We start from the raw sequence: 16575 nt of genomic DNA, 5'->3' as shown, positions 1-16575 counted from the left end.
TATATTTAAGGTACTCATGATGTGGTGCTACTTTTTCCCCTCCCCATCTATATCTATACTCTGTATTTGTCATGTGCTAGCAATCTGGAAAAAAAAATCGCCTTTGGAAGGGTGGGTTAGCTTGCGAGACTTCCGTCAGAGGATAAAACGCCAGTTTCAGTAAAAATAGAAGAAAAAAGTACTGATTTTTTTCCTCCATGTGTAGACAAAGAAACATGTCTCCCTATCTCATCTGCAGTACGCTAATTTAACGGGAAGCCTACCCAAACGTTCTAATTCTCACTTCATTTTGCTTCTCTGTGGGTGCGCATCCTCTAGAAGGACAGTGGATGTTACAGAAATGAAACATGACTGTATTTTACCTTCAAACAACTAGTACCTATTCATGTTTTATTTCAGTGAGACCAGAAGCACTTTTTGTTGTTACAAAAAAACGTTGTCTAAAATACAAAAGTTTAAAAGTGATAAAAATAATGCATATTCTGAAAACATTTAACATACTTTCAAAGTTTTAAACAAAAGAAAGAAAGCATCTATAGTAAAATTACCAATATCATAATACTCACCAACACATTTTTCAGCCAGTTCTCCTAAGAAAGGATCTGACAATTTGGGGTTCCAATCCCTGGTATGTATTTGTAAAATGTGCTTTCGTGCCTGATTAGAAAAAAAAAAAGTAATTCAAAATTAGCAAGCCAAATTCATGCCAGGATGTTTTAGACAGAAATATGCATTCATATGAATATCAAAGTATTTTACGTATTTTTTGACATGTTGCTGAAATACATAAAAGAACTTATCCCTCAAACTCTCATAGGAACAAAAGGAGTTTTTCTGCCTTTTTCAAATTTCATATATAATCAATTATTTTTCAGTATGTAAGTTACATATTTTAATTGCTGTGTAATCAACACCATTACTACATATGAACTGATCACAAGTTATGTTCTAGTAGGAATTATCATAATTTTATAATTGAATTTTTAATTGCTGTACATGTGATTAACAGCTTCTACTGTCAAATGCCTCACCAATTAATCACTGACTGTCTGAGTACGTACACAAATTCCAAAAGTACTTCATTAAAAAAATTCTACCAGAATCCAAATACTATCAATTTGCACACTATATTCATTTCAAGTATAAATTCATGTAACTTGAGTTTATAAAAATGTAGAACAAGGAACTGAAATATTCATATTGCCACTATAGCAACTTCTGGTTTTACATGGAAATTTTATACGCTTAGCAGTCTACATGGGAATACAGCCACCTTCTGCTAACATAAGCTCCAAAACTGCAACATTTAGGGCTCATTCTACAAATCTATACAAAGATACAGTTTTTAGCTAAGCAATTTAGTTTAATGCAAACAATTTACCTATGTTTTTAGTTTTTACAACGTTCTGAAGATTTAAAGTTCTTCACATTTATGTATATTTTCGACACGGTTTTACTAAAAACGTCTTCGCAAAATGAAAAATCCTTACATGCAAGTACAAAAATTGTTTTTTCATAAGATTGGCTGTGAGGCATTCAAATGTCTAATATACTAGAAAGATTTATTAATAAATCTCCTTTGTAAGTTTTACCTTTTGATCAGGCAGGTTGAAAAGAAATTCCCTGTCAAAACGACCAGGTCTCCTGAGTGCAGGATCGATAGAATCCAGTCTGTTTGTAGCACCAATTACAACTATTTCACCTCTATTATCCAGTCCATCCATGAGCGCAAGGAGAGTAGACACTATAGAGCTAAGAGGAAGATTTCAAATAGTAGCTTATAGGGAACAGCAAAAGAATTTTTCATCTTCCAACTGCAATGCTCATAATTTAATAAAATGCTAATTTAAAAAAAAAAAAACCCTGCAACATGATTGTTTCAAGTCTAAAAGCAAGATTGAGCCTTTCGCTATAAGCTATATTATACATAGTAATATGACTCTAAGAAGCACTACATGAAATTCAAACTTTCTCCTTTAAAAGTTTTCAGGAACATGAGCTCAGGAAGACATTTACTGTGGCCCTGAAAAGTCTATGTCCACCACGCTGTGCTGTTTAGAGCAACAGTAGCACCAGCAGGAGGAAGGCTGCATCACGACAAAGCCAAATACTTTCCACAGCGTAGTCTGCTCTCCCCAGAATTTCCCTTCTGTCCTCTCAGCTGAGTAGGAGGAGATGCACATACAAACGCTACTGTCTATAAAAGGGAACACTGTGCAAGTCTGTTGCCATAAAGTGTGCAGCAAAACTGAGACTGAAGGCTCTAACGTGGAAAAAATTATACGATAGCAACTCAGGATAAGTTTCGATATCATTCCACCTAGAATCAAAAGGATAGAGACGTGCAGCCCGTTCACTGGGCACTAAAATTTATCACTTTGAAATAACAGTTTTTTCAATTGCTTATTCTAATGGTCTGGCAATAGATAGTCGGTTTACAGTAGAAAACCAGCAACGAAAGGGAAGGCTATGGAAATCTTTATATCAATGTTTTTTCCAACCCTGGGTTGTAGGGTAATTTCCACTACAATTCCACTCCCAGTATATCACGCTCTGCCGAAACAGCTGAAAAGGCAACTTTCCGTATCAAAAATCCTCAACGATCTGGCTTTTCTAGTGTAACTTGGCTTAAGAAAAAAAAACAAAAAGAACAACAACCACCTTTCTCAATAACTGAATGAAAAATGCCATTTGGAGGTTACCATGATAGTGTGCACCTTTGATAACATATTAGAAGTATTACCTGTGAATCTGATCTTGCCTACTAGAACGAACAGGGGCCAAGCCATCTATTTCATCAAAGAAGATTATAGAGGGTCTCATCAAGTATGCCTGGCACGCAGAAAAACTGAATTAACTGTTAATTCATAATTTCTCCATCAACACTGAAATAACTTGTTTTTACTGTAAAACATCAACATGCTAAACAGTTACACTTATATTGAGCCACTTGTTAAAAGGTGAAAGGTCTGAAAACAAATCTGAACTTTCAGCTATGGTACTGTTACTGTTTCAGACAAGGTAAAAGAAACTGCATTCTCCTCTGAATAAGCAAGATGGCACCAGTGTATCAGTTTTACAGTGTATCTGAGACATTCAAGACAGCAAAACACACACACTTTAAACTGAGTTACAGAAAACAGTATCTTATCTGCTTAAAATCGGTTTGTTTAGACATCTATGTCTGAAAAGTGCTTGTTTAGTAACTACTTTTCACTGCTTTATATAATTCTCTCTTCTGTCCATTATTTTCAGAGCTAAAGACGGATACTAAAATATACGCACAGCAGATGCAAACCTGCATCCTCCTTTATGCCAGTTAAATTCAAATTGCCTGATGTAAGCTTTTTTTGTTTTTTTGATTTTTTTTTTTTTTTCCAATTCTTAACTAAATGATTCTGATTGTTGTTTCATTAATGGACAAGTCTGGAGATTTTTCTCTTTTCAGTTTTCAATACAAAAAAACGTTGTCAGCATTCCTCTATTACTTCATCTAGACATAAAATTTTGACAAATCCTGCCCTTCTACGGAAACTTACAGATATTTAGTTACTAATAATTTTGTCTGCCTCCAACACATTGTAGCAACAACAAAATAATATACAGACAGATTAATGAAAAGTATATCTTTTCTTCTAACCTGATCAAAAAGGAGTCGAAGTTGACGTTCAGATTCACCAACCCACTTACTGAGACAGTCTGCTCCTTTCCTCATAAAGAAAGCCACCTTTTTGTCTCCTTGACTGCATTCATTAGCTAGAGCTCTAGCTACCAAGGTTTTACCTGTTCCAGGAGGACCATAGAATAAACAGCCCCTGAAGATAAATGGATCAACACAGTCATAAACTTATTTTATGTCTCCTGAAAAACTCCAAGTCAAATTTTATAATGAAGACAGGGAGCCTGGAGAAGAAAGACTTAAAGTTCTAATACTATTATTTACTGTATTCAGCGTCACAAAATCTAAGCTTTCAAATCTTTGCTTTGTAGAGCATATTAATCAAAGGCATATTCATTTTTTAAAGGATTGTTGTTACCCTACTTAAATATCTCCTCAAACATTTTATCTTAGGTAATGCTTGAGTTACTTATTTCTTACTTCTTTGGAGAGATGTATTTCCTTTAAATGACCAAAATTTCTGAAAAAATTTTCAATTTATTTAACCTATGTGTATCCATTTAAACTGCACCCCAAAATGTCTGATTAGCAGCCGCTGAAACCAGAATATAAAATTACTGAGACTATGTCTATAAAAAAAATAACAGCATTTAGTTTGATGTAGTCACACATTCAATAACATAAAGGGGAAAAAAGGCAAAGTACTTCGGCTGACCTAATTACGAACTTGGTAATTCTTTCAACGAAGTCACAAAAAAAGATTATCTTCATATCACAATAAAGTGTTTCAAAAATCTAGTTTATTTTTATCTTGCTTATGAATTCTGATAGATAAGTTAGGTAGCACATATGTAAGTCTACTTAAACTACAAACACTTCAGGGAAGAATTAGTCTCCTATATGTTTTCAAGTAAAGTATTCTTCAGAGTTCAATGAAATAAAAATACAGCAACAAGTAAATTCACCTACCTTGGTGGCTGAATTTTGAATCTTTCAAATATTTCTGGATAGAGAAGTGGAAACACTACCATTTCCTTAAGTGCAAGGATATGATGGCTCAATCCCCCTATACTATCAAAACGCACCTTAAAAAGAAAAAAAAAAAATACAGTACCAGCTTCCCACAAAAGAGACTTTTACTTTTGAAATAATATATTTGAAAACAAATTACAAATAACATTGTATTCATAAAAAATATTAAAATAGGTGTTCACTGAATTTTGAAAGTGTAACTAAAGTTGAGAAAGTCAACTCTCAGTTACTCATAGGAGATTTACCTGGTTCACACACTAACCGCACCAGTGACACCTGTAAACCTACAGGGATCCAGCCTAAGTCCAAGAGCATTTTTAAGCTCAGGCACAGCATAACCAATGCAGCTGAAGTACTTCTAGAAAACGGCTCAGGTCTACAAGTAATTCAGCAGCTTCTTCACGTCACAGAGCCTAAAACAATATACACCGTTGTCTCTGAATAGGCTATTTGCTGAGCCAAGCCGGGTGTCCTGGACTGCATTCCCTTTATCAGACTAATGAGAGAGCATGTGGACACAGAGGTCCCGCATAAAGTCTGCGCAGAACCCACAACATGGCTAGCATGGAGTTAGAAAGCCCAGGTGATCAGTACTATCATTTCCTTGATTTTTCCACTGCTCAGAATATCACAGCTTCTACTACTACAAGTAACGGAACACTGACTGCAACTAAAGACATGTGGTTGGGAATTTGACGTTTTGGCTTATTTGTATGCATGCAGTCTGATGGTTACCCAGAGGCCACAAGCAAGCGCTCTGTAGCCCAAAGTAATAAACAGATAACAGCTTTGGAATAATCCAAAAAGATTTATGAGTATATTATGAATTTACTTCAACTCTAATCAAGGGCTGTGGTGAATTCTGCTTATCCATAATAGCGGAAAAGAAAAACAAAATAACAGAACCTACCGATTTGTCAACAATCATAGGGTCAACATCAGCCAAACTCGCCCCAACTTTTACACGTTCTCGCAGGATTCCACTAGCTAAGTCTTCTGCTCTAAAATTTAAAGGTAGGCACCTGTTCAAAGAAAAATAAATATATTGTTCTATTTCAATTGTTTTGACTTTTGGAAAAAGAAATCAACAACTCCTGGAATGGTCAGAGCCAAGACGTTAAACGGCTTCTTCCATGAAATTAAAATGGTTATCATCTTAACCAATTTTCATCCTACTGCTTTCACTTAATCAATCAATTTCAAATCAATCAACAAAAAAATGCGAAGAATAAAATTCATCAGTCTGAATTAAACGAATGAAAAATAAAGAATTCTTATGTTTTTGTGGATCATTATGAATTGAGAGGTAGCTACAAAGATGACCTTCTTAACTGACAAGGTAATCAAAACTAACCTTTTTCTTTTGATAATTATTCATCTATATCTGGAAGTTCCTTAAATTCAAAGATAGTTTTACGCTTGCAAAGAGAAATTCCAGTCTAGAGAGCTAAACTGGTTATATGATTTTGATCAAGCATGGAAGAAATAACATGACCAAAAGAACAAGAGCTTTTCCACTGGCAGTAATGAACTGGATAAATTCAGCAGGGTAAGAAAAGGATTAACAGAATGCATCAGTACAAGTAAACAGATTTAAAAAAATATATAGCTCATTAGAGTCCATCGGCAAGATGAGTCTTGATCTGCAAGAAATATTTTAACTCACATGCTCTTGTTTCAGCTTCTTAGTGTATATAAAGAAGCCATACGTCTTTATACAGATATTATGTCAGATGAAACACAGAGAAAGGGAGGAAGAAAGGTACCAGTAAGATACAGGTTAAACTTGCAGTATTCTTTTTGGTAGTTGTACACGGCTTTGGTATACTTCACAATGGAAAACAGTGTGTCAGACAAAAAGAGGTGGAAAAAAGGAAGAAGCAAAAATACTATTTTTTCTGTTCAGTTTTCATACCAATATATCTACAGCAGTAGGTCAATTTACTGATATAAGTTACAGACCTTCCGCTTACAGATAACAGGTGAATAAGCGCAAAGTAACACACTACCTGCTCTGTGTGTGTGTGCGCGCACGCATGCAAGTACAGAATGCACATATTGCACAATAAGACGACATAAGAAGAGCTACCACTTGGGACCACAACTGAAGTAACCAGCGTTTTTACACCAGCAACAAAAATCCATTTCTAACTGACATAAGCTGTTATGTCTTATTAAAAAAAAAAAAAAAAAATCTGTATTTGATTCAGTTGGATTATCTTTTCATCCTTATCATCTATATTGTTAATTATCTACTCACAAGACTTCAAAATCCTTGTGAATACATAACTAGCAACCCTCCTGCCACTGTGCCTGCAGGTAGTCACAGGCAGAATTGCTAGAACATTATAAAGTAGAACCATTTTAATTTCTGCTCATGGGGGGGGGGGGGAAATAGGGGGATCAAACCCTCCCAAAGACAAAAGATGTTTTTATACCTATTTCTTGCTCTGGCCATGCTCTTAGACTTTCTTCTTTCAAAACGTTCTTCATCTGAAGAAGTTGTATCACTGCTGTGAATGGCATGTTTCTTTCTCCTATTTAAGCAGTAAAAAAAATAGGAAACTCAAGAGTCCTTTTTTCCCCCCCAAGTGAAACAGCATATTGTGACTTTTTATAAGAAAGAAAACTAAAAAGGTAAGTATAATACCGCTCAGGTTTAAGTCATTAATAAAACAAAAATTTGCATGCGTAAGTATCAAAATAGCCTGTGAGGGAAACTTCTATATTCATTCTTACACCGTTTCAGAAGTGTCCGACTTCAATGTAAACAGTATTGAAACTGCAGATCCCTCTAAGACGTGGCCTAGTTACATCAGCTAGTGAGTTCGAGTATTCTATTGTTAAAGTTTATCAGACAGTAACTTTATTAGGAAATTTTCCAACTTTATTAGTCACCTCTAACAACAGATATATCAAGACCACGTCTCCTTATTCAGTTTGAAACTTCCCTTTAAATATTCTTTTTAAAAAATTCCATAGTTCTAAAACATATGGTCTCTTTTTCTAAAGGTATGCAGTTCGATTTCCATCTGAAAGATGTTTGCATTTTTATCTGCATGAAATAATAGAAGCTGGGTACTACTAAAAATTCATGTATTTCGCTGTAAACAGCGAGTTGCACCACTTATATGAACATGAACTGACTGTTTTTTTCCAAAGGACAACAAGGCCAACCAGCTTTATTGTCTGATTACCAAAAATATATATATTTTTTTAAAAATCAGAGAGAACTACATGCAATTACAATGAAATTCTGTGTGTGTAAAATACCCTAGTAAGACAGGATAAAACGAGAGTGGAGCAATAAGCATGCTAAAACTGAAGGGATAATCGCCTCCAAACTGTTTATTTCTTAGGTAAAAGTTCAGAAGCTACGCAACAAAATGTCAATAGAACTTTAAGCAATAAAATAACTGTAAAGTGCTCCTCAAAATTATATGTTGTTAAATACATTAAAAAGAAACTAACAGAATCACAGGATTTTAATCATATTTTATTTATTTCATATTCACTCTTCGCTACTCTATCAAACTGGGCAACAAGAGTTTCAGTTAAGGCCGTAGCGTGCTTTTACGTAGTCCTGTACGCAGTATGTAATAGGATCACAGCATTGTATCTGAGCAAGAGGGTATTTGTAAAGAAAGTATTCCATTCACAGTAAGGCTTATATTTTTGAGTACATCTATTGTTACAAAAATGCATTAACCTCCGATCTTACGTTAAATAAAGCCTTTCAATAGTTCTCCAAGACAACCTGGCCAGACTTCTTTCACACAAAAGAGCAAGTCAAAAATCACATTTGGTTAATATGTTATTAATAAATATTGTTAATTAATCAATGTTAATTTGATGTCAAATGTTTAGAATGTTAATTAATATTTATTAATATGGCTAATATTACTTGAATGAAATTTGAACTGCAAAAAAAACAAAAAACATTATTGCAATTTATTTTTGTAGAATAAAAAGGAGATTTGTTAAAGTGCTGCTTTGAAAGTGAACACCTAATGTAAGTCCTTACAGAAAAAGCTACAGCGTGCAAAACAACTCTTCTCCAGTACTTGCAGCACACCTGTTCCCAGTCTTTCGTGAGGGAACTGCTTATCACAAAGCTTCTCCTGTATTATGAAGTGCCATGAAATTTATTTTGTATGCTGATCAGGTTCTGACCCTAAGACAAATCAAGACCCATACATTTGTGTGAAAGAACTAGACAACTCATTCAAGAATGTTTTTAAAATAAAAAACCTAATAGAAATGTACTGAGGGAAAGCAAACAGCTCCTACCTACAAAAAGACTGACAGTTACCTGATATGGCTTCTTCTTGCAGGAGATCTGTGAATATCAAACAGTGTATTCTCCCTCTTTTTTTGATGAGCTGGCACTGAAGAAGAGATGTTACAGATTTGTAGCATCAGTTACTAAAGAACAAAATTAATCCAAATGCAGTTCCAAATGCACTAGATCATTGCCTTAATAATTTTTATCACCAGTTTCTTCAAAAGCTGAAATTAAGAAAAGACTCTAAGAGGAGGAAAAAAAAAAAAAAATTCGAATCCCTTAATGAAAGTCACTATTTCCAAACTTACCTTGTTACAGTCAAGATAATTTCACCTCAACCTCCTCAAATAATTACAGCTATAGGTAGCATAGCACAGAATATAATTCATCCAAGACACCAGCATTTTTAGTTTACTTGCAGGACATGAAACTCCATACTGGAGCCCCTAGACAGATGGTAGTATGGGATGACTTGAAACTTTGCTTAACAAATAAACCACAGCATTCCTCTATTGCAATCTTAATTTCCAAGTTGCCTTAAAGTGTAGCGCACTGCATACATCATTTTAATCCAAAACAGATATGCTCAGAATACGTTATATAAAAGTATCATAATTTCTTATGTAGGCAAAACATGGTGACTGTTGCTTCTAATTCTAGAGTTGCTATGCAATTCTATGCATAATCTAGAGTTATGATTTAGGCTTACTACTCAGTAAGAGAAGCCAGCATAACAATTATCCTTTTTTATACCTAATTATCCATTTTTTAGCATAACTAGCTTGGCTGACTGAATTCAATTTCCGCCAACTGTTTCTTGTCCTACACCCCGCTCACCTCCACCACTGAGCCCAGCGCATGCCAGTACTTGCAAAGTTGAATAAGACTGCAAGAACTAGCAATATCACCACAATTCACTCTTCACAAACCTTCTCTGTAGCTTTAGTTACATGGTGAACAAAAAAAGAAGGAACTAAGCTCTGCATATATGGGACGAAGAGCGGTCAGTCATCCAACTTCCCTTCCCTCACCCATGGAAGTCTGCAAAGTCTGGGAAGTCAGCAGAATAGACTTGAACAAACACGATCTCGTTCCTCACCTATTGGAGGGGCCTGATATCGTTCCACAGTTTTTCTCTGTCTTAGATTATAAGGTCGATCATTTTCTTCTCCCTCGGCTTCTTCTACTTCTATATCTCCATCTTCCTCCTGAGATTCTAAGTGGGAAAAATTTTTTTTTTCAAAACGTATCTACTTCTTGATTTCAGAGCTATCTTCACCACCAAAATAAGTATTTTAACGGCCAATGAGAGTTATACTTCTCCTATTACCACTAATTGGTAAAACACTGGAAATTTGAAGATCAAGATAAACCTACAGTACACTGGGAAACTGGAAGACAGTATGACACAGAAGGTTCTGGAATAGCAACAGAAAGCAAAATAAACATAGTCAAATTAATTTGGATAGTAATGTTGTTATCGTTCATTGTATGCCATCTTTTTCCTTGAGTAGTTATTCCTCAAATCAAGAATACCACCTTTCTTCTTCTCTCTTTTCCTAATAGTAACCTGGGGAAAAAAAAAAATCAAATATTTGACATAGCATGAAAATAAGTACAACTTTAAGAGTCACAATCTAGGGTTTTTTTGTTTGTTTGTTTGTTTTTTTACACACAAAGCTTTTTCGAGCAAATACACTGTATAAAGGTATTGCCTAGGTCCAGCTTATTGATATGATCAAGACTTCTGTCCCTGGGCCTCAGAATTAAGATTGCATTCTTATTAACTGGGATAGACCATACTTCCTACAACGCTTCAGTTTAGAATCAAGAGACACTTTTGTGTTTGGATCTCTGAAATGAAGTTTAAGTGTGATTTCTTAAGCAAACCAAGCATGTCCTTGATCATGCAAATCAAGTTAGTCATCATCCCCTCTTTCTCCAGGGATCTTTGAACCCACTGACCAAGTTCATCCACTTTCATCCAAATTTCAAAAGAAGGCAGGCAGAATTTCACACACAGTCATGTCCCTTTCTAAAACTCAGCTGATGAACAGAAGAGATATACCCATATTAATGTTTTCACCAGAGGAAAGATGCAGAATTCACTATCATAAATTCCTTCTGGGAACAACCAGCCAGCATACGAGAAACAGCCAGACGCTTTGCGCATGCATAGTTGCGGACAACATGAAACATCTTGTTTCCACACAGAGGTTTGTTACAGGGAATACAAGGAGAGCTCCAGTTATTTAGTGCTAGGAAAAACAGGAGTAAGGGAACGTAATACATAGATATTTAGGAACTAGACTTTGTTCTGCTACTTTCAGGTAAACATGGGTTGCTTTTGTTTAAAGAAAACTACTTGTAGAGATCCCCAAAACTTTTCTGAAGGGAATTCCTAGACTGTATATTTCCAATAGCCTTGTTAATTTGTCCATTTAGTAACTGCAAGTCCAGATCCAAAACCAAATTACTTTCTGTAGCACAACATTTTGCTCTCTTACTTGCAAAACAAAACTGTCCTGAAAATAAAATTATTTCAAACAAGCCCTTACAATTCTGTTCAATCCATACCTTCTTCTTCCCCCTCTGTGGACACTTCATGGTGGTTCTGAATACCATAGCTATTTCTCCTCAGTGATTTCCTTCTCCTTTTCACTCGAGAATACATGTCCATGTTTTCCTGGAATAAAATTAATTTACACCTTAATCAGTACTGTCCCATGTCACTTATAGTGTTAGCCTACAGTTCAATAAGTAACACTGCATAAAATTTCTATCCCCTAAGTGTTTTTTCAACAGACCCCTCCACAGGTGGACTACAAAAGCAGTCTCATTTAACAGTCGGTGAAGTAAGTCTCTGAGGTAGTATCTAGTCTATGCAATACACAGTTGATATCAAGTTGTATTAGGGAATAAAACAGATGACAGTCCCTGGGTCTGTTTGCAGACTATCAGACAGTGCTTCCAACCAAGAATCAAACCACCACCTCAACACATCATGAGCATACGGCAATCAATACATCAATAAGGAAAACATGATCCAGGATTTTTATAAAATACATATAACATCTGTGCGTTTCGTTCTGAATTTGAGTTCAAATTTTTTTATGTTATCCAGTGAAGGAGTTCTGAAACCTTTTAATACAGCTACAGACAGACGTACACAGACAAACAGAAAAACCCATGCCCTTCCTCACTCTTACTTTTATCAAAGACCTAAGACACTCCGCACTTACAAACTCTGTATCTGTCCACATTCGCAGCCGCTCTACTTCACCAGACCGCCTATTTCTCCTGATGTTAATATTATCCATTTCCTGTAGGACAGCTTCAGCAGTACTAAAACATAGGCAACAGTTAACGAAAAAGATTTCAGTCTTAAAACAGCAGACATGCAGAAGTTTTCACATAGCCTATAATAAAATATCTAATTCTATGGTCTTTTATTGCTATTCCAAGAGCTACATGTTGAGCAAATACACAAATGAATTAAAATCTGAAAATTTTAGGGTAACTTTCTGAATCTATCAATTAACTACAAAACCAACCACAATAAAGAAAACTGAAAGATGAACCTACAGAATATAAACTAAAGAGTATGCTTAAGAAGAAACACTAATTTTATGGGTTCAACTTAGGCTGCAATGCTTTAAAAGTTTTTTGCTGTTGTTTGCCGAGTGTAGGTTATAGTTTATAAATTTGTGAATGGTACTGCTCTAGGAAGGTGCCAGATTGACAGAATAAGAAAGTAAAGTTTTTATGCACATAATTAACATTGCAAAAGCAACCCAATGCCTCTGTCCTGTAAGCTTTATAACGTCTTACCCTGGCCTCAGAAAGACACTAATAAGCAAAGGAATGTGAAAAACAATGTTAAGTCAGTAATACCTAGAACTCCACCATTCATTATTTCAGCTTAATATTGTACCAGTTCTCATCTATTACTTAATTACACTCCAATTTCTTTAGAACAGCATTTTTCTGACATATTTGTAAAGAACTGACAAAACAACAGTGGTGTATAAATAATAATCTTGGCCAAGGTGTATTACTGCTAAGGAAGAACACAGCAGGTTATTAGCCAGGCCAAGTCAACCACCTAGTTCCTGCTCTCTGTGGCAATTATGGTAGATCTCCACCCAAATTCTACTGTAATTGTCTAACAGCTGTAAGAAGGCAGCAACTTTCTCTTCCTTCCTATCAGCTCTTCAAATGTAAACCTAATGGTGAAATCCTGACCCAAAAGAAGTCATGCAAGTTCTGCCACTGAGTTCAATAGGGTCAAGACTTCATTACAAGCGCCCCTCGGAATTTAGAAACAATTCTGCTAAAATATTTGTGATACGTGGCATATCTACTGCAAGTAAAATTAAGCAATAGCTCAAAATCAAAGAAAATATTTTGGAGGGGACCTGGAAAAGTCCACCTCCTCTGCCAGGTAAGAACAAGCTACATAATACCTAAAGCATTCCTGACAGATGTTTTTCTAACCTGTTCTTAAAAATCTCCAATGATTATTGGACACACTGTATCAATATAAGTTCATATGTAGACTTCAGTACCATGATCTTATCAAATTACAATCTTCATGGTAGACTGTTTCCTATTGTTGATGAAGAGGGAGATTCAACTGCAACTAGAAAAATAAATGTAACTCAATATAAATTTGTAAACTGATACCAACTAGTTACTGAGTAAATTGAAAAAAAATTTAAATGAAAAAGAGATTCAACAGTATACATTTAGCAATAAAGATCATACTTGGCAATTAAACATTTATGTTTCAATAGTTTTCCAAACACTACCAAGCAGTCTCTCACAAACGTGACTATTAGAACCCATTTTACAGGTGGGAAAATTGAAACACATTAAGTGACCTGCCCAAGGCAGCAAAGAAATAGTATTTCAAGAAAAATATTTCTGGCTCCCATTCCTGTGCTCAGACCAGACCATGCCTCCCTCTCTGACCTACTTTGTCTGCACTGTAAATGTCAAAAAGTGACACCCGTCCTATGTGAATTACTAACAAATGGTAAAAAAAAAAAAAAAAAAAAAAAAAAAAAGGAAAGACTACAAACTTCTGATATTTTATGATCAAAAAAAAATCATACAAGCAAGCTCTACAAAGCTTCCAAGCATTGTTGCTGATGCCTAGATCAACACCGTAGATCACTAATTCATATTGCATTTAGGGTATCGTTACAGAAATAAGCTACTGAGAGACAAACTAGGGTGTGGATTTCTAACATGTTAGCCACTCTGCATTAACCGCCAACATACACACTTTTTCCCAGGGGCAAACACAAAGTAGCTTACTCCTCAATGAAAGTCAAGTAAGCTGCTTTGCATTTACAGCACAGATGACGTAGGCAGTTACAGCACAGGAGCCAGCATTTTTAATTAAAACCACAATCTAGCTTGCCCCAATGCTAATATGCTCCCATAGTCAAAAACTTAGATGGCACTAAAAGATAGAGTTTTCTAACTTTTTTAAAAACCATCAAGATGCTTTGTGAATACAACTGAAGTATCCCCACATACCTGTTTACTAGCTGATCAAACAATAAACTCTGATTCAAAGTTTCAAATCTGTTTTTCCGGGACCGACAACTTTTTCTGACTTCTATATCTCCGTTTATGCAAGCATGGTCCCCATCTCCCTTTTTTTCCCCTCGAAGGGGATGGCTTTTGAGAGCTAAGAGAAATTTGTATTACTACTTCAAAATGCAGGAAATAACATTTTCATAAACAAGAATTAATAAGCAGAACACTTAGCAAGGACAATAAACCAAAAGTTATTATGGAGTACAGTATAAACACCCTTATATTCACTAGAAAAAAAATTTTCAAAATTCCTATCAGTGATGTTTTACAAGCTATTTCTTCAGACTTGAGCTTGTTTCCTTATAGGATAGATCGTACTCTATGACGAAAATTTGTATTCAAATATCCATTTAACTTTTTTAAGTTACCATCAAGACTAACATCCACACTTGGCCCACTAAGAGTTTCAACTCTTAAGTCTTCCAAATATAGAATCAATAGGTTTCAGAGGTCAGATACAACACATTTGATCTTGCAAGCAAATCTGTATCAGCTACTCTGTACAGTGCCAAACAAAAAGGGATCCCGCTCCTGATTGTTCCTTAGGCACTACAATAAATAATAAAAATACCAAAAATGTTTAATGGAGTAACATTTACATAGAGTCAACGCAGAACTAAAGGAGACAATTTAAGAGAAACGGAGGACACGAAGGACAGATGTCGTTTTAGCTGAGATATGAAATGAGATGGCAAATTTATAAGGTAGAAATATATAGGAAAACCATTCCAAAGTAGCAGGAGCTGCAGACAAGGCAGGTCTCTAAAGCAGTAGTACAGTAATGTTAAGAGCCAAAAAAGGCCAAATCTTAAACAGGCAAAGAGAGTGAGTAAGTTCAAGAGACCAGCTGGGAAAGGAAGGCCAAAATTAGTCCATAACAGTAAATTTGAAAATCAAGGAAAACATCAAAATCATGGCCAAGAGGTCTGAATTGAGAAAAGAAATGGAATTTCATCCGAGAATGTTCCCTGCATCCATAGAGAACATCCAAGATGCTGAGAGAAGAAAACTGAGCCAAAACAGTAACTTTTCTGGCCAAAATGGTGAGAGCAATCAGTAAAGTTATCAAAAACATGTACGAAAATTTGTTAAACATAAAAGTAGATACAAGGGGGTCCACTGGAATACACTTACATAAGCTACGTCCATTTGGTAGTGTAGCACCAGGCTGAGAAGTTAACCTAGAAAACAGTATGTTAAAATGCATAACGTTAACACTCCTTAGCCAAGTAAAAGCTATCTAACAAAAACTCAACTTTAAAAGTTAAACTCTTAAAATGTTGCAGAATTAAGTACAACTTCAAAATTGCTGTGAAACATACTCCCTGAAGCGTGTCTCTCACACTTCCTGTCCAGCACTGGAATGAGCACAAAATTGCCAAATACCAAATATATGAATCCTCAATTATACAAACATCTCTTATTAATCCTTCTAATGCTTACCCCATGCCCTGTCCTACTATTAACTTTCCCTTAAGTTCCAGAACAGGATCTTGATGTAGCTCTTCAAAAGCAATAACCATTTAAGCACTTATAATAAACTTGGCAATACTGCTACACCCAAAAGCAAAAGAAAATCAGACAAAAGAAGGAAGTCTTTCTTTGTAGATCTCTTCCACCCTCAAGAAGACAAAGTACTTTACAGAGAAGTGAACCGTAGCATATACTTTACATCAGTACTGGATAGGGAGGTGTTGCTTGTTCTTAAGTTGGAAAGCTAAAATGAATTTGATGGAGGAAAGGAAAAGGACGGGAAATTTTAAAAATAGCAAACGCAATCAGAGCTTGAATGTGACCAAGAGTTCAATAGCACTACAAATAGTTCAACTTAATAGAAGAATAGAAGATGGTGGCTCGTGCTATTATTTTCCTAGGAAACGTTTAACAAGAATCCTATAAAACAAAGGTAGTTAAGGATTTTTGCAAAGGTTAGGTAGCAACACTGAGAACCACATTTACAAATCACGTTCACATTATTCAACTGCCAAATAACTTTTTTCTGGTCAGGTGTTTTTCTTTTTTTAGAAAC

The 16575-nt window shown here is 35.3% G+C and overlaps 1 protein-coding gene across 5 annotated transcripts in view; it reads right to left on the bottom strand.

Annotated features, from left to right (window-relative positions):
- The window catches only part of ATAD2B (ATPase family AAA domain containing 2B), an 81419-nt gene that overhangs the window by 48002 nt on the left and 16842 nt on the right, over positions 1-16575 (bottom strand). For all 5 annotated transcript variants that reach the window (XM_068937060.1, XM_068937062.1, XM_068937063.1 and 2 more), the window contains exons 3-15: positions 15681-15727; positions 14484-14637; positions 12179-12281; positions 11514-11622; positions 10036-10152; positions 8964-9039; positions 7090-7188; positions 5562-5673; positions 4589-4704; positions 3641-3815; positions 2744-2832; positions 1593-1752; positions 567-657 (exon numbers count right to left, since the gene is read on the bottom strand). In XM_068937060.1, the coding sequence (XP_068793161.1) occupies positions 567-657; positions 1593-1752; positions 2744-2832; positions 3641-3815; positions 4589-4704; positions 5562-5673; positions 7090-7188; positions 8964-9039; positions 10036-10152; positions 11514-11622; positions 12179-12281; positions 14484-14637; positions 15681-15727 (1448 nt within the window). The remainder of the gene's footprint in view (positions 1-566; positions 658-1592; positions 1753-2743; positions 2833-3640; positions 3816-4588; positions 4705-5561; positions 5674-7089; positions 7189-8963; positions 9040-10035; positions 10153-11513; positions 11623-12178; positions 12282-14483; positions 14638-15680; positions 15728-16575) is intronic.

This window comes from Struthio camelus, chromosome 3 (assembly GCF_040807025.1).
Source record: "Struthio camelus isolate bStrCam1 chromosome 3, bStrCam1.hap1, whole genome shotgun sequence".
In the NCBI taxonomy this organism is placed as follows: Eukaryota; Metazoa; Chordata; class Aves; order Struthioniformes; family Struthionidae; genus Struthio; species Struthio camelus.
The sequence above is the reverse complement of the archived record's forward strand: the minus strand, read 5'-3'. Positions and strand labels throughout refer to the sequence as shown.